Raw genomic sequence first — 23946 nt, 5'->3', positions numbered from 1 at the left:
TGCTTACATGCAAAGCATGAAGTGCCACATGGGAGTGGATGAGAAACAATTGTCATTATCCACCCCCCTCTTTAACCAATCACAAAGGCGTCATTACGATGTTAATCCTTCTCCAAATTAATTAACTACTTAGTATTTATTTCCCAATTAAATTAAAATAAATTTGAAACTATTTTATTCAACTTCCATAGTGGGACCCATCACCGGCTCACATGCAAGCCGTGCAACTACTGTCAGATTACGGACCCACTAAAAACCCCTCCACTCGTCGACCGAGCCCACTCCTCTTACCTGGCTACAACTCCCGCACCCAAAAAACAAACCCTGGCGCGTGGCCCACTCTCTATCACCGCAAGTGAACATAAAATCTACTCCCCAACACCTAGGGTTCGAAATTTTTTCGTTATAAAGACTTGCTGCCTCCATTTCTCTCTCTCCATCTGTTTTTCATTCTCTCTGTATCACTGTTGCTCTGTATAATTATACCTTCAAAAACCAGCAAACTCTTTTTCTTTACTTATTGCTATTCATATCACAGTTTTTCTCTTTTTTGTTTATATAAGTACTGAAGTTGCTTAGTGTTTTTGTGGGATTTGAAGATGGAGAAAGATTTTGATGATTGTGAGTTTTGGCTTCCCCCTCAGTTCCTTACTGACGATGACCTTTTGATGGATTTTAAGACCCACTCTTGTGTTGGTGAAGGCGGTAAGGATGGGATTAACCCGTTTTCTTATGGGTTTAACCCGTTTGGTTCTCACTCGGATCTGAGTTCTCCCGTTGAGTCTGTCGTCGGGTCAACAGAAACTGAGAGTGATGAAGATGATTATATCACTGGGTTAACTAGAAAAATGGCTCACTCAACTCTGGAGGAGAACACCAAGGTATTTTTGTCTTTTATTTTCTTTGTTCTGCTTTCTGTCTTCAGTTTTAGTTTTTTCGGGACTAATTTGTTTGCTGGGTTTTCCTCCCTTAGGGTTGGGGTTTGTCACGTTCTCCACAGTCGACGTTATGCGGTTGCAAACAGGGTTCGAGTCGCGGAAGCCCAAACGGGCCATCACAGGCATCTTCGCCGCCGCGTATGGCCCGACCCGAGGTGTCTATGGATCTGCTTTATGCGGCCGCCGGAGAAGTGGCAAGGATTAGAATGATGGAGGAGTCAACTGGACTGTACAACCATATCAAAGCTGGAGGTGGAATATGGGCTGCTCCTCCACGGAAGACAAGTCCAGTACCTGTTGGCCCAAAAAATACCAAACCGAATCCCGGTTCTTTTAACTCTAATCAGCCTCCACTTTCATACCAGCAATTGCAGGTTGCTCAAGTAAGTTTTACACTCTGTTTTTTGTAAAATTTTTAACTTTTTTTGTTTGGGCGTTTGTTAATTTTAGCCTTGGAAATGCAGTTTCAGCGTTTGAAGCAACAACAAATGATGAAACAAGGTGGATATAGGCAGTTTCCGGTGAACCAAAATCAACAGCAAGTAGCTGAGAACAGGGCTGGAAATGGAGTAAAGGGTAGTTTAATGAACTTGCCAAATTCTGCTTGGCCTACTTTACAACAGTCTCAGCAGCAACAGCCTAATACTGGTTCAGGCATGCGCGCTGTTTTTTTAGGAAATCCTGGCCCTAAACGGGAATGTGCTGGAACTGGTGTCTTTTTGCCTAGAAGAATTGGTACACAAACTGAAACCAGAAAAAAACCAGGTAATATTTTCTTCCCCTGTTACAGTTTAATCCTTAGATTCAACTTTCGTTGTATAGTAAAATGCATTCTTATTTACCCAAGATAATATTTGGACCTTTTTCTTGGCTAGTATGAATTGTTTTAAATAACTTAAATCTATAAATTAATGCCTGTTATTTCTGATCTGTTTGGAACCAGATGTCAATTTCTTTTTTCCTTTTTGGGGTCGGTTTGTTCTGTTAATCTGATGCTTCAATTTGTTTGGTGTAAATTCAGGTTGTCCAGTTATATTGCCAGACAGGGTGGTTCAAGCCTTGAATTTGAATTTAGAAGCTATGGAAGCCGCTACTAGGCCAAAGTCTAATTTCACTCCAGCTACTTGTAATAATCATTTCCTAATCCCACCCTAATTATATTTTTAATTTTAGGAAATTTATCTGATTTGTGTAAATTTTTTTGTTCAGATGTTGGCTTGTCATACCGACATAATATGGCGGCAGCTCAACAGAGGAGAAATCAGAGAGTACAGCAAGTGGCAATGGCACAAGAACTTCAACTTCCTCAGGAGTGGACTTACTGACGCAGGAAGATGATAGTGTTTTTTTGAAGCAGAAAGGGGATTTGTTTGTTTGTTTGTTTTTTGGGTACTGAAGATTTGAACAAGTATAGGGTAGTTAGTTTCAGAATGAAGATGATGGCGAAGATGTTTTTGGCAGTTAAACAAAATAGGGACTTTTTTGGTGGGGGTAGTATTAGGGTTTAAAGGCAAAAAATAAGATATTGAAAGGTTCAAGATTCAAGAAAAAGGTATTGGCGGATATGATTTGTTTCTTTGGTTGGTTTTTAGATTAGGTAATACTAGTAAGGAAAAATAAGTCTCGAAGAAGTTTTTTTGCAAAGAGATGGGAGATAAAGGGTTGGGCTCATGTTTTGTTTGGAATTACAACCCTTTCCATTCTCATATATTTTATTCAGTGTATGAATACCTGTCCATGGCTTATGGTCTATGTATAATTAATCAATAATTATACCCATTATTTATTATATTTAATTGCAATCCAAACTTTAAATTGCTTTTTGTTCTTTAATTTCCTTTTTGAATCTTTAATTTCTCATTAGCTCCGAAGCCTTGGAGCAAATATTACTTGTTGTCTTTTTATTCACTCTACGTGAATGCGACCTATCTTTTTTTTAAAGTATTTCATCAATTTGTTGTGGTGATGGTCAAAGTACGAAAGGGGGGTCTAACATGCCTAAAGATCTATTTTCATGTTGCAGCACATGCTTTAGCTCTCACTTTGACCATATTGGTTGTCCATTAACTGGCATTTCTTTTTTGGTATCTCTTTCGATGTTTCATTGATTAAATTATAGTTTTTTTTTAAATATATATATTTTCAAATATATTATAACTACTCGTATTGGAATAGTGCCAAGCAAGAAACAATGGTTTAGTTGTGGAGAAATGTGCAATGCTTCGTTGAATGTTGTCTGATGAATCTTCGATTTCTTTTCTGGAAGCCAAGTTTGTACATTCGTCTTCGTCTGTCTTTCCCCAATGTCTACTTTATTTTAATTCAATTTGTCTTCTTTATCACTAATTAATTGCGTAGAGTCTACAATAGTATTAATTAGGTTTAGTTTTGTATACTAATGACAGGTAAAATAGTTAGGACCCTTACATTGGTAAAGGCTAAAGCTTTTTCGTTTTGTTTGCGCCAAATTAATATATGCAAGATACGTACATTTAATATTGTTTGATTTGGTAGAAATTCAATACATAAAAAACATATTTACGGGGACATAAATGTTGGATCTGTGTTACAATACATTATACATTATGTCTACATTCCTTTTACATACACTAGTACTTGGTTTTGCTTAGAGGGAAAGTAATTTTGAGGTTGGGGGGGGGGGGGGGTGTAAATGAGCTGTCAATGAAGGCAAAAAAGGAAAAGAAAAGAAACGCGTTGATCGAATTTTATTTAGGAAAAAAGATTAGATTTTCATGTGCCCCCTGACCCACAAACAGTAAACAAAGTGACCCCAGATTCATTTATTATCTTTGTTTGGAGGGTAATATCACGCGTTTTATTTGTAAAATATTTAATGAAATCTGCAATTGGATTGCCCTAAGTTCATAATGTTGAGGAATTGCGGGGTTATGGTCCACGACAACATCACACATTTCTTCAGTTGGAGAGTTTCATGATAATGGCCTGACAACATTTCTATTTTCCTCACTGGCCCCATTGCCTTTAAGCTTTTAAGTAGTAACATTTAAGTTATACGAATATACGTAGAGGGTATAGATTTTTATACTATAATTAAGTTTTCTAAATAATCGCTATTCGCTAGAAGATGAACTGTACTAAAAGCAATCATTATGCCGATAGGGTTGAATTTGCTTATTTTCGGACATTATGAAGCTTAACTGTTCCTTGAGATTGGCTATGGCGTTTTCCTGCACAACGCAATGGGCGCCAATCCCGCCTCCGGCTGAGGAGAAAGTATTGACGCAATTCAAAATTTTATATTTTGTAATTTTATAATCCAAAATATATGTGATATCAGAATAAGTACAGATCTTGTTTTATATCTCGCCATTTGAGTGAAGAAATATTTTTACAGGCTAGGCTAAAGAAAAAGGTTGCAGAGTCGCGCGAAATGGAACGTATTGCAAACCTTTCTATAATTAATTTTAATTTGTTTACTCCTAAACTCGCTAAGAGCTTAATTATTAATTAGAGATGTCAACCTCAATAGCAGACGACTGCCGTCTTCTATCTAAGTGGGCAACAAATTTTTAGAGCTTGGACTTGATCATGCTAAGCATTGATATTCCCCTTGCAAATATGATTTGATACTTTGTACACTTGGTTTTGTTTCTTTTCTGCCGCTTTCCCACTCCTTTTGAACTTTACTCTAATTGTCACGGTGCAATCTATCTAGTTCGAAAGTTTTAAAGTGAAACCGAAGTACTTCAGTGAAGCTAATGTGAATCATAATAAGATGTTATTTTCATAGTTAGGTTCATTTAGTCGGCTATCCTAATTCAGACAAATGACAATGAGTGAAGTTTGTATTACCCAAAATTTAGATCTAAGCTTATACAATCGAATTTTATTATAAAGTTGGGTTAATCTTAGTCAATATTAATATTTAAAAGATAGACTAATGTCTTTATGGTAAGATCTCACGTGTGCTATTTGAGCAGCAATAAATAACAACAAGAATGTTATAATTGATGGAAGATAGCAATAAATATCAATAAATAACAATAAATAACATTAATATAAATAAATGAATGTGGGTCACCCGAAGAAGGTGATCTTCCTTAATTTTCCTTTAGACAAAGATAGATGGTGATAAGCCTTTGAATATTCGAATCCTCCTTCGATCGTGGAAGAAAAGATAGATAAAGATCGGAGAAAAAGGTGGATTTTGTATGTGGATGATAAAGTAAGAATCTTTAGAGAATGTCAATATATTATTTTTTACAATGAGTATCCAATCCTCTCTATAACTACATACCTTTCTATTTATAAGGGTACATGAACCACAAAACCCTAAATAGTACAACTGAGAGGAATATTCACTGGAATATTCTCTCGGGGATCTTATTTCAAAAACTAGTTGTTACTACTTTACTAAAGGAAGTGCTCGTCCTCGTCTTCGTCCTCTGTTGAGCCACCTCGACCTCATGGCGTCGATCTTTTGAAACCAAATCGATGACACGTGGCTGCCTTCGAAGGCTTCCTTAATGTCGACTAGGCCCGCATATAATTATGGTAGTTTTTAGCCCATACAGTTAGTCCCTCTGCTTTTGGTGAGGTCGGTCTCGTGGGCGAATTCAATGAGCGGATAACAACGGTCGTGGTCGTTATGATAAACAGGCGACGTGGCATTTCTTGGACCGCATATTTTAAAATCTTAATTTTCCTGGGTGATTTGTTAGAACCGTCTTATCCAGGAAAAGATGTGACGTCATGACGTCATTCGTCTTGATGACGCATATTCCTGAAGAATCGCATTGATTCACTCGCGGCTTTTGATTGTGTCTACCGCTTCGATTCTCGTGTCAATCATGATGAACCATTTCGGGTTCAGTGCCCTCTATCTCTATAAATGGGGATTGTTCCACCATTGTTCGAGTTGTACTTTCTTTAGAACCATCTCTCACAGAAACTCCTCCAGCTTTATTACACCCGAATTATTTTGCATTTTGATCTTTAATTCTCCTTTATACTCTCGTTTTCCATATCCCCACTTTCCATATATTTTATAGCTATGTCGAATCTTCCTTCTAGTGTTAATGAGGAGGATCAACCCACTCCACTGGCGGTCATGTTTCCCGTTCGTAGGGGAGACACAACTTTCACCGTTAAAGATGAGGCTCTTCATTTAGTGAAGGAGATTATTTTCCCCAATCCTGATGTGAAACCCAATTTGCAGCGGGCATCGGAGGTGGTAACAGAGGTTTTCCGATCAACTCTGACGGATGAGTGCTTAGTGGAGTTCAAAGCCAAACATGGCATGTCCAATCAATTTGAGGTCATACCTGTGGGTGAGCACGTAGTAGATATCCATCGCCCAGGGTATTGCGCTCTTTACGCCTATCCTTTCTCCGTCAGTTATCCTTTTCCTCTCTCACCTCTCGTGGAGGAGTTTTGCCATCACTATCGGGTCTGCCCAGCCCATCTCGCCCCATATGTTTATAAGGTGACCAAAATGTTATCAAAATTCACCGAGCTTGCTGACGTCGAGGTCTCAGTGCGACATCTAATTTATCTCTTCGCACCCCATTTTTACCCTGGCACGATGGTAAATCTATGACATCGTGGGGGAAAGAGTTTGGTGGCTAAAATGGGTGACAAAGGGAATCGACAGTTTGGCTCGGCTTTTTCTTTGTTAAGACCGAGGCCGTCATGCCAATATCGCAGGTTTCCATGAGGCATGGAATCGCAACCGTAAGTGCTTGTATTCGTCGCTTTTAGCCGTTGTCCATTTCTAATTTGTGTAATAACCTTCTCCATTTTGCAGCTATTGATCGACCCCTTCAGCTGGTGGCGAACCTCGCTTACTGGGTCAGGCGAGTCCTCCCTTGTACTGTAGGGATACGAGGCTGGCCAAGCTTATGGCAAAAATTCAAATCGGCCCTTCCCTCAATATGTATTTTCATTCTTCTAGTCTGTGCCGTACTCATATTGGTTTACATTGTCGTGTTTTACCCCTCTCTTATTTTTCTTTAGGTTCCATCAGGGGGGTTACAAGAATGAACATGGTGCCTGTTCCCTCATTCATGAAGAGAAGGGTCGCCACGCCTTCCGCCTCCGCCCCTATTTCAGCTCTTGCGCCCGTTCCTCCCTTGTTTTCACTTATTGACAAAGATGATGAGGTCCCTCCTCATGACACGGACCTGAGGCCCTGCAAAAGGAAGGCCGTGGATGTAGGAGGATGAGTTCACTCAGCTGTCGACTTGGTAGAGGATGAGTTCGTTATACAGGAGACGACGACGATACATATCGAGGACGATATTGGGGTGACTTTTGAGAGGAGAAGAGGATGCGGATGGGACAACTAGTGAAAGTTCTGCACCTTTAGGGCAAGAGGAGGCTTCTTCTTCCAAGCGGGCAGGGGATGCTTCTCCTGCCGATGGGGAAAAGGCAAAAGTGTCGTTGACGAGGGCGACGGATTAGGTTCTGACATGGACCCTGATGATCTTACGATGATCGACAAAGGGACTACCCATAAATAGGTACGGATGAGGGGGAGGGGGGGGGAGGGTCAAGGACTATCGCGATTCCCAAGGATCATTATCTGCTGAAGAATATCGAAGATGTGGTCAACGCTCTCGGTCCTCTCTGCTTCGAAGCTGAGCGGGTTACTCTCAAGGAACTGACTAAAGGCACTCTGTCGAAGAGCATTGCCGGCCTCGCCCTCAGGGTAAGTGTGGTTGTTCCTCATTCTTCTTCTTTTCCTTTGACTTGTTTCTAGGCTCTAACTCTTACTTTTCCTTGTTTTGTAGACTATTATTCTTGAGATTGAAAGTGTGCGGAGGGAGAAGAAAAGGAAAGAGATTTATCAGAGGCTAAAGGGCAAATGCCAGGAGTTTCGCGACAAGTACTGGGATGCTCGGAGGCGGCTTCGTGAAGAGGGAAATGTGTCGGCCATGATGGAGGAGCTAAAGAATAAAGATGAGGAGTTGATGGCGGCAGTGGAGAGTGATCGGTGCCAAACCTACACCAATATTGAGTAGCGAAGATAGTCGATGCAGTTTTACCCAACAAGGCCGAGATCGATTTCCACAGGGAGTTAATTGATTTGGAGTTAGGTATTTATCTAAATTTAGATGTGTGTGATGTTCCTAATTTCACTTCCAAACATGATGGTGTTGATTCTATTTCTATTTCTATTGTATGCTAAGATAAAAGCTAAATACAATATTTTTTATAATAGCTTTTGTTTAAAAGGACTAGGGTAGTGACTTCCGCCTAGGTGGATATCTAACGGGTATCGAGAATCTAGGGCGAGTTTGATTTGATTGGGGTCATACTATAGCTATCACACCCAAGTACTCACTCTATACCTCTCGGTAGTCCAAATGGGTATTCGTGCAATACAAGTGATATTAGCTCAAGTCGGGATTACTATCTCTAGGTTTAAAGCTCAAGTCGGGATTACTATATCTAGGTTTAACCCTTTTATTGGGGCTATCAATTTCTTGAGTTCACCCCAATTCCTTGTTAGCCTAGTTTTCCTAGACTTAGTCCCTCTTTCTCAAGAAGAGCCTAAGTCACAAAGGCATGAATCAGTATTTGCAATCACTAATTCTACAATTCTAGCATGAACTAGGCTAAATATCACTAACCCATAAACAATCAAGCCCTAAAATTCAAGACCCATTGAATACCGACACTAGGGTTGGGTCACAACCCTAGCTATCGGTCTAGCTACTCATAATAATAGCAAAAATCAAAAATAAAGAGAAGATATAATCCATAATACTAAATTAAAAGATGAAAATCTAATGTTATAAGGTAAATCCTATATAAAATTGCCCCAAAGGGAAAACCTAGTTGTCTCACGTACTCAGCAAAAACATAACATAACCTAAAATTGACAAAAATATCTATTTATACTAAGATGAAATTTAGGACAAAAATACCCCTGCGGAAGTTTTTGCGGCCGCGTAATTCTGACCGCGGCCGCACACGTGCTTTCGCGGCCGCGTAATTCTGATCGCGGTCCGTATTTCTTCACATCTGGACCTGGGTTGAACCTTGTTTCGCGAACCGCATAATTTTCACCGCTTCCGCGTGAGAGACTTCCGCGACCGCGTAACTTTGTCGCGGACCGCCCTTTTCATTTTTGCTTGAATTAAGCTCTCTCTGAACCTTAGCAATCGCGGTTCGCGAAATTCCCATCGTGGTCGTACTGGTAATTTTGCTGCCGCATCTTCTTGTCGTGGTCCGCGTTCATGTACCATCTCTTTGATTCTTCATATCGCGGACCTCGAAATAATGGCTGCGTCCGCGTTGATACTTTCGCGGCCGCACTTATTTGTCGCGGTCCGCGTTCCACACCTCTTGGCCCAGTTTTGGTTTTTGTTCAAGTTTTGACTCTTTTAAGAGTTGATTATGGCTCCTTTGTCTCAGTTTGAACAATCCATGTAAGCAAGCATATTAAGTTAGTTTTTGGGAATACCTTCACACATTTTTGGCCCAAAACACAGGTAAAAGAGAGCAATTAATAGGCCAAAATTCCTCCTTATCAACTCCCCCAAACTTAAGCTTTTGCTTGTCCTCAAGCAAATAAGATAATTCCCACCTCCACAAGAAAAAGAAAAGGATATTTCAGCTGGCCTAAGGTAACTTCATCAAGAATCAATTGGGACTAACAATTACCCTCAATACAAATGATTTATCAACAACGTCATGTTATGACCTTTTGAGTTCTATAGTTCTAATGTGACACTAGAGCATCAAGAGTTGACTCAATTCATCAAGGAAGCTCACTCTCTCACGTAAGTCATTGTGGATCCCACACTCCTCCTCCTCTAATCTCCATGAGCAAATCTCGCTTTTTAGAATGTAACACTCAAAATAAGGATTGTGAAAAAGTGCGCTCATCACTCTCAAAAGAATCCCACAAGTCCAGCTCTAAGTACCATAAGCTTGTCCCTTATGTAAATCACCACTAATGTAAGCTCACTCAACTTGAAATCATATAGGGCTTTAGCAGGGATGTAATGAAGGCTTTTGGATCAAGGTAGGACATAACAAATTATGATGATTTCATCTTTCCTTAAGCACTCCATTTTCTTATTTTGGCTCATACTTTCTTGACTCTTTGAGTCATTTTTCTTCTTCCTTAGGGGAACTAGAGAGACAAACCGTCAATCTTTCTTACTCATGACAATCATTTTTCTCCTTTTTTCATCATTCCTTGCCTTTCATCATTATGTTCTTTGAATCCCTTCAACCTTCTCTTTCTTTTTGACGTATTTCTTTTTGGCTTTTCTTCCTTTTCTTTGCCTTTCCTTTTCAACAATTCTTTTTCTTCTTTGAACCTTTCATCACTTTCAAATTACTCGTCTCTCCCCCAAACTTATGCTTTTTCCAATTGTTTATCATGAATGCTAAGGAAAGATTGGGTGCCAAGAGAGGGTCATTATAGAATGGATTACGGCTTGTAATGTGGCTATTGAATGAAAAAGGATTAGGCTCAAAAGAGTTGACTAGGGATATCATATTGATAGGCTACGTAAGCTTTCAAAGTTCAACTTGGACCAAGGAGATCCTACAATCATTTCTCAAGTCGAGCTACACTTAGAATTTCGCCTAGACAAACATTCAGGGCTAGTTCTAGATTTATTGGCACGAGACTTGGACTTGCAATTCAATACCCCACCTCTCAAGCCGATGGATTGTTAAAGAGAACAGAGTCGAGGGCCCACAACAACCCTAGATAATATTGAAAATCACAAATGGCTCAAGGAAACTACTCGATGATTATTTTAGCCAACGCAAGAGTCTAAAGGTCACAACTAGAGCTAATCTTTGCCAATCAACTTGTCTCTAATCATGAGGTCGAAGGTAAATGAGACACTTTTATTCATTACTACTACTATATACACCAAAACAAAAAGAAAATAGACTCGATCCCTTAAGAAGGTTGTCACGCTATCCATCGTTGGGAAGAGCCATCCGGTTCACACAACATCCACCTTTTGAAAAAACCGTGGCATTAAGAAAATCAAAGGCTTATTGATCATGCAGAATGCAAAAATAGGCTAAAAACTCAAAAATAAGCTACTAAAGGAAATAAGAAGCTAAGCTATTAAGGAAAAATACAAAAGAAGTTATGAAGTAAACTATGGACAGTAAAATGAATATGTACAATAATGGAGTGAAACAAATATATACAAAATGGAAATGAATATATACATCGAATGTAAAGTTATATACATACCAAAAGTGAAAAATAACGATAAATAAAGGTAAAGAAAAATAGTATCATAGTTATTACATACCAATGTCATCAAATCATAACCAAATCAAAATGGACCACCCCCCAAATAAAAGATAGCATTGTCCTCAATGCTAATATCAAAATAAGATCAGTGAAGGGTTAGAGAGTAAAGAAAACTCCCTATGCGGTCTCTGTCTGCATGGGGTCAGGAATATGAGTGGGGTCCTTAGACTGCATAGGATCATCAGCTCCCTCCGGGTCCTCTAACTGGATCTCCAAATCCTCAGACTGGGGGACCACAAATCTTCTAACTGGAGCTCTATCTGCCTCATGCTCTGCTACCTGTGCTGCTGGGGAAGTCTCCTCTATAAGCAAGTCAAGTGGGATATCTCCAGCAGAAGTGAACTTCTCTACCTCCTTCTTCAGCTTCTCTACTGACTCCTTTGAGGCCCGAGTCTTTCTCATCTTCTTTACCTACTTGCCCAAATCCTTGATCACCTTGCCATGAGTATCCAAAGTCTCCAGGATCTTCTTTTGGTTGTCCAGGAGCTTCTTCTGGTTGTCCAGAAGCTCCTTCAATGAATCCTCCACTGATGGAGGTACCTGAAGCTGTTCTGGGGCTGACTGTGCTGCTAATGCACTGGATAAGACAGGCAACTTTGATGTAGCTGCCTGCATCAAGTTGTTGATGCTGGATAAGGTCTGAGAAACCCGCAGTGCAGTCTGGGGGTAAGTCGAAGATGAGGGTACAGATAGTGGCACAGTGATGGATGGCCTGGATGGAGGAGGAGGCATGGCAGCTGAAAGTCCCTCTGCTGTGGAAGGCTCTGACCCGGTGGCAACTACACTTGGCTCTTCAGACTGGCCAGTGGAGGTAGTGGATTTACCCTTTGCTTTAGGGTTGTCCGGTCCTTGGAGGCTATACCAGGAGAAAGGTTTCTTCGGCTTCACCTTCGTGTCATAGTGCCTCCCCTCTACCCTTTGGTCCTCGAGATACATAGTGATGAAGTTGGGGTAGGGGCATGAACTTTCTCCTTTTCCGATTGCTTTGGAGATGTGGTAGGACATAAGGTTTCCCATATTGATTGGATACCCCGCCATGATGAAAGCTATTAGGATCACCCGGGAGAGTGGAATGACACTATCATGCTGGCTAGGATCAAGTCGGCTGCATACAAATGTGCACTACCCTTTTGCTTCAAAACTGAGGGTGTTTTTGGCGATTGGGACTCCAGCTGCGAGCCAGACCGGTGTTGTCCCTGGGATGGCTATTATTTCCGCTAGCCAAGGCCGGGCTACTTCATATAGGGCCATCTTCTCCAAATACTATACAACTTCCACATCCTCAAATCTGGCATATTTGTTCAAGGTGTCGCCATCAACCGTATCTTCATGTTCTGTACCTTTATAACAGTGGTGCCCTTATTGATGTGGGCAACATTTGCGTAGAACTCCTTGACAAGGTACTCATTTACATCCGGAACCTTGCTGGTAAAGTACTTCCACCCTTTTCTCTCCTCAAGCTGTCTCTTGACATTTGGATTGTGGGGAAGGAGATCTCTGTCTAAAAACTATCGCTCAAGGGTGAGCGACCTTTGGGGCCACCATTCTCGGAATTTGAGGTATGCTTTCTCGCTCACGAATCTGTCCACCTACACCTCGGGCTTCCTTGATCTAGCAAGACCACCCACATTGGTATCACCCCTTTTCCCGTCATCCGGGACCTTGTCATCCTCATCTACATTGATAGGAGTAGTTGTTGAGGCTAGAGTTGCAGCAGGTGGGGAAGATGGCTCCGATGCCTCACTACCTCCCTCTGAGCCATCAGACGACCCAGAAGAGGAGGTAGCTTCATTGATTAGGCGAAAGGGTTGTGATTGGGCCTCTTGTCAAGGTTGTGTAGATTCCCCCTCAGAAATCTCCCGGGATGGGAGATATTCACTTGTGTCTCATAATTCGGTAGGAGGTCTAGTGAGGGTTTTCTTTTTGCTTATGATTCTTTGAGCTGCTAAGGGCAAAGCCTGCTTTCCTTTGCCCCAGCCTCGGGAGGATTCTACCCTCCATTTTGATGTGTCTGCTCCTCCACGAGATCGCACCATTTTCTGCAACAAACAATTAGTGAAAGATAATTAGAATTGGGGTTCAATCATGCCTTAAAGCAGTACAGATGAAATGAACAACAAGGCTTCTCAAAACAGGGCATCGCGGACAGCGAAAAAGTGGACGCGGCCACGAAATGCCCATCGCGGACCGTGAAAAAGTGAACGCGGCAGCAAAGAGGTCAGGTTCAGACTACTGTCTCTCTAATCTTGGACACACGCGGACCATGAAAAATTAAATGCGGCCGCGAATGACCAACTGCGGACCGCAAAAAAATGAACGCGGCCGCGAAAGCAATTAACAGACTATTTGAAGTTCACAAGCGCGGACCGCGAAAACTTGAGCGCAACTGCGAAGGACCAATCGCGAATCGCGTAAAAGTGACCGCAACCGCAATCTCTTAGTAATCACTCAGTAACTAAAAGCTGGGGTAGCGCGGACCTAAAAAAAATGAACGCGGCCGCCTACCCTATCGCGGACCGGAGCCGCGAAATTCAAATAGGATCGGCACTAAGAACACTGATAACTAGGGTTTTCACTAAGTGTGCAAAAATTTATTCAATTAACCATGCAAAGTTACTAACCCCAGCCCCCATTAGGCATATAAACACTACCCACATGCATTTAAGTATCAATTAAGCATTAATTTGAGATCATGGCATGCATCTAACCCTAACTAAAAAGAAAACACTAAAGCAAAGAGAAAATAAAATAAAAAGATAAAATCATATCATGGAATTGAACATACCAGTTATAAAATTGTAGTAGGAAATGAACTCTTAATGTGTATGAGAAGAAAATTGAGAGCAGGATGAGTTGAACAGTGCTTTTTATGCGGCGAAACGTTAGGGTTCGAAAAGTGTAAAATGTTTAAGGAACCCTAATTTAGATTAATCAACTGGGAAACCCACCGCCTTAACTGAGCGCGGCCGCGAAATTCTATCGCGGTCCGCGCTATTTTACCTTGTGTAGACCAGCTTCACGCACATGGGCGCGGTCCGCGGAATATTGGCCGCACCCGCGAAATTCAACGTAGTCCGTGAAAATTGGAACACGGCCGTGATCTCTGAAGGATTTTTGATAGTCCAACTTCAGAGAGTTGGCATTTTTCTCTTTTTCAAGTATGCGTCCGCGGGCAAAAATATGCTGCCGCGAAATGCTCACGCGGAGCGCGAAATTTTGGGCGCGGTCCGCGAACTTCCAACACTTAGCCAAATTTTTTCTTATCAAAATCCTGCACTGCACAACCAATTCCTACATACACTTCACAACAAGTTAGTCCAAAACAATGTCTAATCTAGGAAGAGAATCAAAAGCAAGAAAGAAAACACACATGGGTTACCTCCCAAGAAGCGCCTGATTTAACGTCGCGGCACGACGCATGTTACCATCATCATTTGAAATGGATCAATGCCACAATGTGGCTATCATCAATCTTGCCAAGGTAGTGCTTCATTAGGTGCCCATTGACTCTAAAGATCTCACTATTCTTGTTTTTAAAATCTAGAGCACCAAACGAAGTTACATACCACTTCAAAAGGGCCACTCCACTTTGACTTGAGCTTTCCCGAAAACATCCATAACCGAGAGTTGAATAGAAGAACCAAGTCACCCTCCTTAAATTCTTTGTTTCGGATATATTTATCATGTAAGTACTTCATCTTGTCCTTATACAAGGACGAGATGGAATAAGCATGGAACCGGAACTCATCAAGCTCATTTAGTTGCTCTACCCAGAGATTGGCAGCTACATCCCATTCAAGGTTCAACTTCTTCAGCGCCCACATAGCCTTGTGCTCTAATTCAACCGGAAGATGGCATGCGTTCCCAAATACCAACCGATACAGAGACATACCAATTGGAGTCTTGTAAGCTGTACGATAGGCCCATAAAGCATCGTCAAATTTCCTTGACCAATCAGTCCGATTTGCATTGACAATCTTGGATAATATGCTCTTGATCTCCCTGTTGGAGACCTCAACTTGTCCACTAGCCTGTGGGTGATAAGGGTTTGACACCTTATGATTGACACCATACTTAGAAAGTAAAGTGTCGAAGGCTTTGTTGCAAAAATGAGAACCCCCATCACTAATGATAGCCCTTGGGGTGCCGAACCTTGTGAAGATATGTTTCTTTAAGAAAGCCATCATACTTCGTGCCTCATTGTTGGGCAAAGCCACAACTTCAACCCATTTGGAAACATAATCAACAACAACCAGAATATAAGTGTTCCCACATGAACTCACAAATGGCCCCATAAAGTCGATGCCCCATACGTCAAAAATATCAATCTCAAGGATGGTGGTGAGAGGCATTTCATTCTTCTTGGAAATTCCACCGGCTCTTTGGCATTCATCACAACCACTAACGAGCTCGCTAGCGTCTTTATACAAAGTAGGCCAATAGAATCCACAACTTAGGACTTTTGTAGCAGTTCTCGCCCCACCATGGTGACCATCATAGGGCGAGGAATGGCAAGCTTCAAGAATACTCAATTGCTCTTCTTCTGGAACACATCTCTGGATAACACCATCATTGCAAATTTTGAAAAGATATGGCTCGTTCCAATAATAATCCAAGCAGTCCCGTTTGAGCTTATTCCTTTGGTTTGAAGAGAGCTCATTCGGGACAATGCCGATCACACGAAAGTTAGCCATATCGGCGAACCAAGGTATCCCAGTCACAGACACGGAGAGGAGTTATTTATCCGGAAATAAATCATTAATCTCGAGGCCATCATGGGGCTTTCCCTCCTCTTCCAAGCGGGACAAGTGGTCCGCCACTTGATTCTCACTCCCTTTTCGGTCTCTGATTTCAAGGTCAAATTCTTGTAGAAGAAGAACCCATCTCATCAACCTAGCCTTATAGTCCTTTTTACTCATCAAATAACGAAGTGCCGCGTGATCGGTGTGCACAATCACTTTGGCACCCATGAGGTACGGCCTAAACTTTTCCATGGCGAAGACAATGGCTAATAACTCATTCTCGGTCACTGTATAAACTGGATGAAATATCTTGTTGATCCTTTGCCCCAAAATCGCTCCTACTGCAACGTCGCTAGCATCACACATGAGCTCAAATGGTAAGCTCCAATTTGGTGCGGTAATGATGGGAGTGGTAGTCAATATATACTTGATAAGCTCAAAAGCTTTCATGCAATCATCATTGAATACAAACTTTGCATCTTTTTCCAACAACTTGCACAAGGGGTTCACCACTTTTGAGAAATCCTTGATGAACCTTCGGTAAAACCCCGCATGACCAAGAAAGCTCCTCACTCCCTTGACGGAAGTAGGAGGCGGGAGTTTTGAAATCACTTTAATTTTTGCTTTGTCCATTTCAATACCGTTCTTTGAGATCTTATGGCCGAGGACAATGTCCTCCTCGACCATAAAGTGGCACTTTTCCCAATTAAGCACTAAGTTGGTCTCTTCACATCGGGCCAACACTTTGTCAAGATTATCCAAATATTATTCAAATGAATCCCCCACAACACTGAAATCATCCATGAATACTTCGAGGAAGTCCTCCACCATATCCGTAAATATTGCCTTCATACACCGCTGAAAGGTAGCCGGTATATTACACAAACCAAACAGCATCCATGAGAATGCAAATGTGCCATACGGACAGGTGAAGGTAGTTTTCTGTTGGTCTTCAAGTGCAATGAGAATCTGGTTGTACCCGGAGTACCCCTCCAACCGGTAACAGTTCTGGTGGGGATCAACTCATTTTTCTCATTTGTGATCACAGTCATACCCCCTTCTTCGGGACACATTGTACTGGCGAAGTCCATGAACTATCCGAAATGGGGTACACAACCCCTGCATCTAGCCATTTGATTATCTCTTTCTTGACGACGTTTTGCATGGCCTTATTCAACCTTTGTTGATGTTCCACGGATGGTTTGGCATCTTCCTCGAGTATGATTTTGTGCATGCAAAAGGCAGGGCTTATACCCCGAATGTCAGCCAAAGTCCATCCTATTTCCTTCTACTTTCTTTGAAGCACCGCAAGGGTGGAATCTACCTGCACGTTAGTTAATCACGAAGAAAGAATAACAGGTAATGTGGAACAATGGCCTAAGAATTTATACCTGAGGTGCGAAGGCAAGGGCTTCAACTCCAATGTTGGTGGCTCCTCGATTGAGGGCTTTGTTGGCGGAGTCTTCCGGTTCTCAAGGTCCAAGGAAAGTGTACGGGGTCCATATGTGTAGGATCCCATTCCTTACAAAGCATTTGCACATTCTATCAAGCCTACCTTCGCATCATCCTCATGATTCAACAACACAGCTTCTAGAGGGTCTTCCACATTGATCATAGCACTCGTTTCATCAACAATCACCTCCGTCATAAGATCCACAAAAGAGCATACTTCATTGCTATTAGGCTGCCTCATTGACTTGCACACGTGGAACATAACTTTTTCATCGCCCATCCGAAAGGTGAGCTCCCCAGCTTCCACATCAACCAATGCCTTCCCTGTTGCTAGGAAAGGTATCCCCAATATTATCGGCACCTCATAGTCAACTTCGCAGTCGAGAATCACAAAATCTACGGGAAGAATGAACTTGTCGACCCGAACTAGAACATCATCAATAATCCCCAACGTCTTCTTCATTGTCCGGTACGCCATTTGCAACCTCATGGAAGTAGGTCTTGGTTGCCCAATACCCAATGTCTTGAACACAGAATATGGCATCAAATTAATGCTCGCTCCCAAATCACAAAAGGCTTTGGCGAAATTGGCACTACCGAGATCTTCTAGCTTTGGAGCCATGGAATTCACAATGGAACTCACTTGATGTGTTATATTGATCATCTCACAATTCATTGACCTCTTCTTTGTTACCAAGTCCTTCATGAACTTGGCATATCCCGACATTTGTTCTAGAGCTTCAACCAAAGGCACATTGATGGAAAAACTCTTCATTATATCAATGAATTTCTTAAATTGGTTTTTATTGTTTTGCTTTGCAAGCCTTTGAGGATATGGTGGAGGAGGCCTTGGCAAATGAGCCTTGGCTTTTGGCACTACCGTTTTCGGTATGTCTATCATGTGTTCCCTAGACGGGTTCACATCATTTTGTGTCTCCTCCATGTTGTCATCAATGTCTATCCTTACTTCATCATTCACATTCTCATCTTTGGCTTGGATCTCATCATCTTTTTGCACAACCACATCATCATTCACGATCTTTCTTGGATTGGAGGTACTAGCAACTCCACCTCTACCACTTCTTGTAATCACCGCCATAGCATGGCCAGTATTATTTCCACCCTTCGGGTTTACTACCGTATCACTTGGTAGTTCCCCCTTAGGGCGAGTATTCAAGGCTTGAGAAATTTGACCCATTTGGACTTCCAAGTTGCGGATAGAAGTGTTATGGGAGGCTATTTGGGCATCAAAGTCGGCGTTTCTTTCCATCATTTTCTTGAACATACTTTATATCTGTCCCATCTCATTGTTGGAAAAACTTTGCCCTTGTGACAGATATGGAGGTGGGTTGTTGGGTTGTTGATACATCGGGGGCCTTTGAGGGCCCGACCCCCGGTTCCTTTGATTACTGTTGTTCCAACCACCTTGGTTTTCATTGCCTCCCCAATTGTTATTATTGTTGCCACTTCAATTGCTATTATTGTTTCCTCCCAATTGCCTTGTTGATTACCCCAATTGTTTGGATTGTTGTTGTTGCCACTATTCTAATTCCCTTGGCCTTGGTTGCCCCAATTTTGATTATTTTTTTGTGATCTCCATTGTTTATTTGGAGCATTGCTCCGTTGGCCTTGGTAATTATTGGCATATAAAACTTCCTCACTTTGATCATCATAAGAATAGTCTTGATTGTAGCCACTACCACTCTGCTCAAATTGTTTTTGATTGCTTTGCACTTGTTGACCACGCTGTCTTCTCTTGTTGACCATTACATTCACTCCTTCCATGGCGTTTACTTGCTTTGGCCCCTGAACCTGCTGAAGCTGAGCCTTTGCTAACTGGTTCATAGTAGTTGTCAATTCTGCTATGGCTTGTCCGTGATCATGAAGTTCCTTGTGAAGTTGGATGACATTAGGGTCACCCTGAGGAACGTTTGCCCGACTTTGCCAAGCTGAGGAGGTGTTCGCCATCTCATCTAGAATTTCACATGCTTCCGAATATGGCGTGTTCATGAAGTTACCCCCTGCAAGCTGATTCACCACACATTGGTTGGTTGTGTTGATACCCCTATAAAATGTTTGCTGGATCATTGCTTCAGTCATATCATTGTTGGGGCATTCTTTTAGCATTGTCCGGTACCGCTCCCAGATTTCATGTAAGGGTTCATTTGGCTCTTGTTTAAAGGCTAAGATTTCATCTCTCAATGTTTCCATATGTCCCGGAGAAAAGAACTTCGCTATGAACTTCTCGGCCAACTCATCCCAAGTGGAGATGGAATGGTTGGGTAGCCTCTCAAGCCAATCCAAAGCCTTCCCTCTAAGTGAGAAAGGGAAAAGCCTCAACCTTAAAGCGTCTTCAGATACATTCGTCTGCTTTCTCCCCCAGTATGTGTCTATAAAACCTTTAAGATGCTTATATGCGTTCTGATGTAGAGCTCCGATGAAGAAACCCCTTTGTTCCAATAGAGTAAGCATGACATTGGTTATTTGAAAATTTTTCGCCCGAATCCGGGGCGGGACAATTGACACATAAAAATTAGAAAAACGGAAGGAAAGAAAAACAAAACACATAAATAGTTAGATATATAGCTAATACCGCTTAACTCCCCAGCAACGGCGCCAAATATTGATCGGTGCCAAACCTACACCACTATTGAGTAGCGAGGATGGTCGATGCAGTTTTACCCAACAAGGTCGGGATCGATTTCCAGAGGGAGTTAATTGATTTGGAATTAGGTATTTATCTAAATCTAGATGCGTGTGATGTTCCTAATTGCACTTCCAAACATGATAGTGTTGATTCTACTTCTATTTCTATTGTATGCTAAGATAAAAGCTAAATACAATATTTTTGATAATAGCTTTCAAGTGTTTAAAAGGACTAGGGTAGTGACTTCCGCCTAGGTGGATATCTAAAGGGTATCAAGAATCTAGGGCGAGTTTGATTTGATTGGGGTCGTACTATAGCTATCACACCCAAGTACTCACTCTATAGCTCTCGATAGTTTGAGTGATTTTACCCAATTTGGCTTTCTCAAGTCCAAATGGGTATTCGTGCAATACAAGTGATATTAGTTCAGGTCGGGTATTACTATCTCTAAGTTTAACCATTTTATTGGGGCTATCAATTTCTTGAGTTCACTCCAATTCCTTCTTAGCCTTGTTTTCCTAGACTTAGTCCCTATCTCAAGAAGAGCCTAAGTCACAAAGGCATAAATCAGTGTTTGCAACCACTAATTCTACAATTCTAGCATGAACTAAGCTAAATATCACTAACCCATAAACAATCAAGTCCTAAAATTCAAGACCCATTAAATACCGACACTAGGGTTGGGTCACAATCCTAGCTATGGGTCTAGCTACTCATAATAATAGCAGAAATCAAAAATAAAGAGAAGATATAATCCATAATACTAAATTAAAAGATGAAAATCTAATGTTATAAGATAACTCTTATACAAAATTGCCCAAAAAAGAAAACCTAGCCGTCTCACGTACTCAGCAAAAACATAACATAACCTAAAATTGACAAAAAGATCTATTTATACTAAGCTAAAATTTTCGGACAAAAATACCCTCCTGAAGTTTTCATGGCCGCATAATTCTGATCGCGGCCGCACACTTGCTTTCGTGGCTGCATAATTCTGATCGCGGTCCACTTTTCTTCACATCTGGACCTGGGTTGAACCTTGTTTCGCGGACCGCGTAATTTCCACCGCGTTCGCGTGAGAGACTTCCGGCCGCATAATTTTGACGCGGATCGCCCTTTTCATTTTTGCTTGAATTAAGCACTCTCTGAACCTTAGCAATCGCGGTTCACGGAATTCCTATTGCGACCGTGCTGGCACTTTCGCGGCCGCATCTTCTTGTCGCGGTCCGCGTTCATGTACCATCTCTATGATTCTTCATATCGCAGACCTTGAAATAATGGTTGCGTCCGCGTTGATACTTTCACGGCGACACTTATTTGTCGCGGTCCGCGTTCCATACCTCTTGGCCCAGTTTTGGTTTTTGTTCAAGTTTTGACTCATTTATGAGTTGATTATGGCTCCTTTGTCTCATTTTGAACAATCCCTACAAGCATGCATAGTAAGTTAGTTTTCGGGAATACCTTCACGCATTTTTGGCCCAAAACACAAGTAAAAGAGAGCAATTAATATGCTAAAATCCCTACTTATCAGAGAGGTAAAACATTCTTGAAAGGACGTTAAAGAGGAACTCTAACTGATCAAGGGCATGGAGTCCCAATGTAGCAACCTCTAGAGTCAGGGGGTTCAGCTGCATAGTCAGTTGGACTAGTGCCGATTTCAAATAAAGGCTCTCGGGGAAGGGGGGGGATCGCCGAGAAGCAAGAGATGTTCAAGCAGGCGGAGTCCTTCGACTAGATGCTCGGAGGAAGGTGGACATTCTCGAGTTGGCAAACAGAACTCTCCGTTCTGAACGGGATAATATTCAATCAGCTGCAGAAGCTAATGAAGCCATTCTCTAGGAGAGGATTGGGGAGTTGAGTAAGGAGAACTCCGAGCTGATCGAGCGAGCTTATGCTGACGAGGCTAAGAACGCTCGATTGCTTAAGCGGGTTTCTGCTGTTGAGGTCAAGAGTGCCGAGCGGCCCTCTACGGCTCATGCCTCTGAATTTCCTAATATTCTTCGGGAGAGGTACAAAGATTGGATCCTCGTTGAATCTCGACTGGACGTGATCCATGATTTAAAAAAGGCGGGTTGCGATTTTAAGACGGCCATTGAGGAGGCTCGAGTCAAAGCTCGTGATGCCTGGCTCGCCTGTGATTTTGATCCTGATACTCCTCAGCCTGATTCTGAGGAAGGCGATGGTGGGGATATGGACCAGCTCGCGGAAAGTGCCTAGTATGATGTTGCTTACGGTCGAGGCGGGGAAGGAGAGGATAATGGAGACCAGAGTGGCAATGGCCATTAGATATTTTGCCTTAGTTTTTGTATAACTTTTTGTACTTTTTGTTGGCGAATTCGAGCGCCTTTGTAAAGTCCCTTTTTCTAAATATCAAAGTTGATTTTTGTTTTATACGCATCTTTTTTATCTCTGTGTTTTATTTCTGTACCTGCAGTTTTTGCTTTTGTACTACCTTTCTTCATTGTTATCCTCTAGTTTGCGGTAGCCTTGGGGCCGAATAGCTGTGGGGTTGTCTTGGCCCTTGTTCAAATTAGTTGAGTGTGACTCTTAGTTGAGGTGCGACCAAGGATCGATAGGTATTTTTCGATATGATCGAACATACATTTAAGTTAAGTCGTGGACAAGGGTCGATAGGTGTTGCACGAACTAGTCGAATGTACCTTTGTGTTCGCCGAGGGCCGATAGGTGTTGCTCGAATTGGTCGAACGTACCTTTGAGTTAGTTGTGGCCGAGGGTCGCTAGGTGTTGTTCGAGCTAGTTGAACGTACCCTTGATTAGGTCGTACTGTATTTTACTTTTGTTTGAGCTTCAATGTTAGTGTATTGCACTTATTATGTATTTTATGCCTTGGAGGAAATGATTCTGAGCTATTAAGATAATTTGGAGCTAATTTGAACAAGTTGGATCTTTGAAGTCTAAGTAAAAGCCCAAGAAATTAAGCTGGGATCACGTTCGGGGGTCGAGGACCAAGTCTGGATGTCAAAAAGTGAGAAAACAAAATTACTATGAGAAAATTTCACTACCGCCCCGCGCCATGCGTAGCGGGGAGCTAGTGCAAAATTCCTGTAGAGTGAAAAAATAGGCCTCTAAACTTTCCCACTAATGCGGCGCATGGTATGCTGCCCGGTGCGGCGCGATAGTGTATTTTCTCACCCAACTTTTTCCACTTCGATTTGGAAAGAATAGTTTCCTCCGGGCCCGTTACTACATGGTATAAATACATCAAAAATACGAATTTTAGAGGACTTTTGACCTTAGAAGCTTTGGGAGAGCATTGGAGGCTACAAGACAGAGGATTTCATCATCTTTCCATCAATTTAATACGGGAGTTTGGATTGTAACGTTAGATTGATGCATTCTTACTCTTTAATTATATTTGTGATAACTTCCTCCATGATTATTGAGTAGTTTTCCTTAGGGTTTGACGGATATGATGTTTTAATAAATATTTATAGATTTTAACTCTAGTTCTTTGCTTGAATTAGTTTATGGAGCTTTGAATTGTTGCAACTTTATTCACCGATTTATTTAATCGAAAGAGAAATATTTTGGTGATTATCTTTGTATTATTTTATTTTGGTTTAATTCAGTGATTCTCTTAAGTAATCAAAAGAGCTTATTGAATTGTTGATTAAATCAAGTTAGGAGAATATTCAAGAGACATTTTCCTGCAGACTAATACATTAACGCATGCTTGCATATTTTCACAGTGCTTATATTAGTTCACCTCGTAGAGTTAATATTTAATTGAGAGAGGAGTCTTGACTACACATCTGCACTAATCATCAAGTGAATTCGTGAGAATTATTAGAACATTAGAGTGAATTAACTAGAGTTAAATCCCAAATAGCTATCTTGTACCTATCCTGTCATGACCCTTATTCC

General features: G+C 41.6%; 3 protein-coding genes across 3 annotated transcripts; 1 reads left to right on the top strand and 2 right to left on the bottom strand.

Moving 5' to 3' along the window:
* The first annotated feature begins 391 nt into the window (after positions 1-391).
* Positions 392-2734, top strand: LOC104092672 (uncharacterized). The gene is made up of 5 exons (XM_009598327.4): positions 392-881; positions 974-1321; positions 1403-1703; positions 1960-2064; positions 2148-2734. The coding sequence occupies exons 1-5, from the start codon at positions 600-602 to the stop codon at positions 2261-2263; spliced, it is 1152 nt and encodes a 383-aa protein (XP_009596622.1). The 5' UTR covers positions 392-599; the 3' UTR covers positions 2264-2734.
* A 10075-nt stretch (positions 2735-12809) lies between these two features.
* LOC138896155 (uncharacterized) lies at positions 12810-18612 on the bottom strand. The gene is made up of 5 exons (XM_070180940.1): positions 17632-18612; positions 16179-16454; positions 15596-15776; positions 15113-15439; positions 12810-12973 (listed from the first exon to the last, which is right to left on the bottom strand). The coding sequence occupies exons 1-5, from the start codon at positions 18610-18612 to the stop codon at positions 12810-12812; spliced, it is 1929 nt and encodes a 642-aa protein (XP_070037041.1).
* A 347-nt stretch (positions 18613-18959) lies between these two features.
* LOC138896154 (uncharacterized) lies at positions 18960-19886 on the bottom strand. The gene has a single exon (XM_070180939.1). It carries the CDS (start codon positions 19884-19886, stop codon positions 18960-18962), a length of 927 nt encoding a protein of 308 aa, XP_070037040.1.
* Between the last annotated feature and the right edge of the window lie 4060 nt (positions 19887-23946).

The sequence above is a fragment of the Nicotiana tomentosiformis genome, chromosome 7 (assembly GCF_000390325.3).
Source record: "Nicotiana tomentosiformis chromosome 7, ASM39032v3, whole genome shotgun sequence".
NCBI classification, from domain to species: domain Eukaryota; kingdom Viridiplantae; phylum Streptophyta; class Magnoliopsida; order Solanales; family Solanaceae; genus Nicotiana; species Nicotiana tomentosiformis.
Note: the sequence above shows the minus strand (reverse complement) of the source record. Positions and strands in the feature narration are given on the sequence as shown.

Excerpts from the sequence above, each read along its gene's own strand:
- LOC104092672 (XM_009598327.4), top strand. The coding sequence starts at position 600 with ATGGAGAAAGATTTTGATGATTGTGAGTTTTGGCTTCCCCCTCAGTTC. Across the intron at positions 882-973 it reads CTCTGGAGGAGAACACCAAG|GGTTGGGGTTTGTCACGTTC; the intron begins GTATTTTTGTCT and ends TTCCTCCCTTAG. Across the intron at positions 2,065-2,147 it reads TAATTTCACTCCAGCTACTT|ATGTTGGCTTGTCATACCGA; the intron begins GTAATAATCATT and ends TTTTTTGTTCAG.
- LOC138896155 (XM_070180940.1), bottom strand. The coding sequence starts at position 18,612 with ATGGGTCAAATTTCTCAAGCCTTGAATACTCGCCCTAAGGGGGAACTA. Across the intron at positions 16,455-17,631 it reads GGCAGCCTAATAGCAATGAA|TTGTTGGAAAAAGATGCAAA; the intron begins GTATGCTCTTTT and ends CCCTTGTGCAAG. Across the intron at positions 15,440-15,595 it reads TGATGAATGCCAAAGAGCCG|TTGTGGCTTTGCCCAACAAT; the intron begins GTGGAATTTCCA and ends AATGGGTTGAAG.
- LOC138896154 (XM_070180939.1), bottom strand. The coding sequence starts at position 19,886 with ATGCTTACTCTATTGGAACAAAGGGGTTTCTTCATCGGAGCTCTACAT.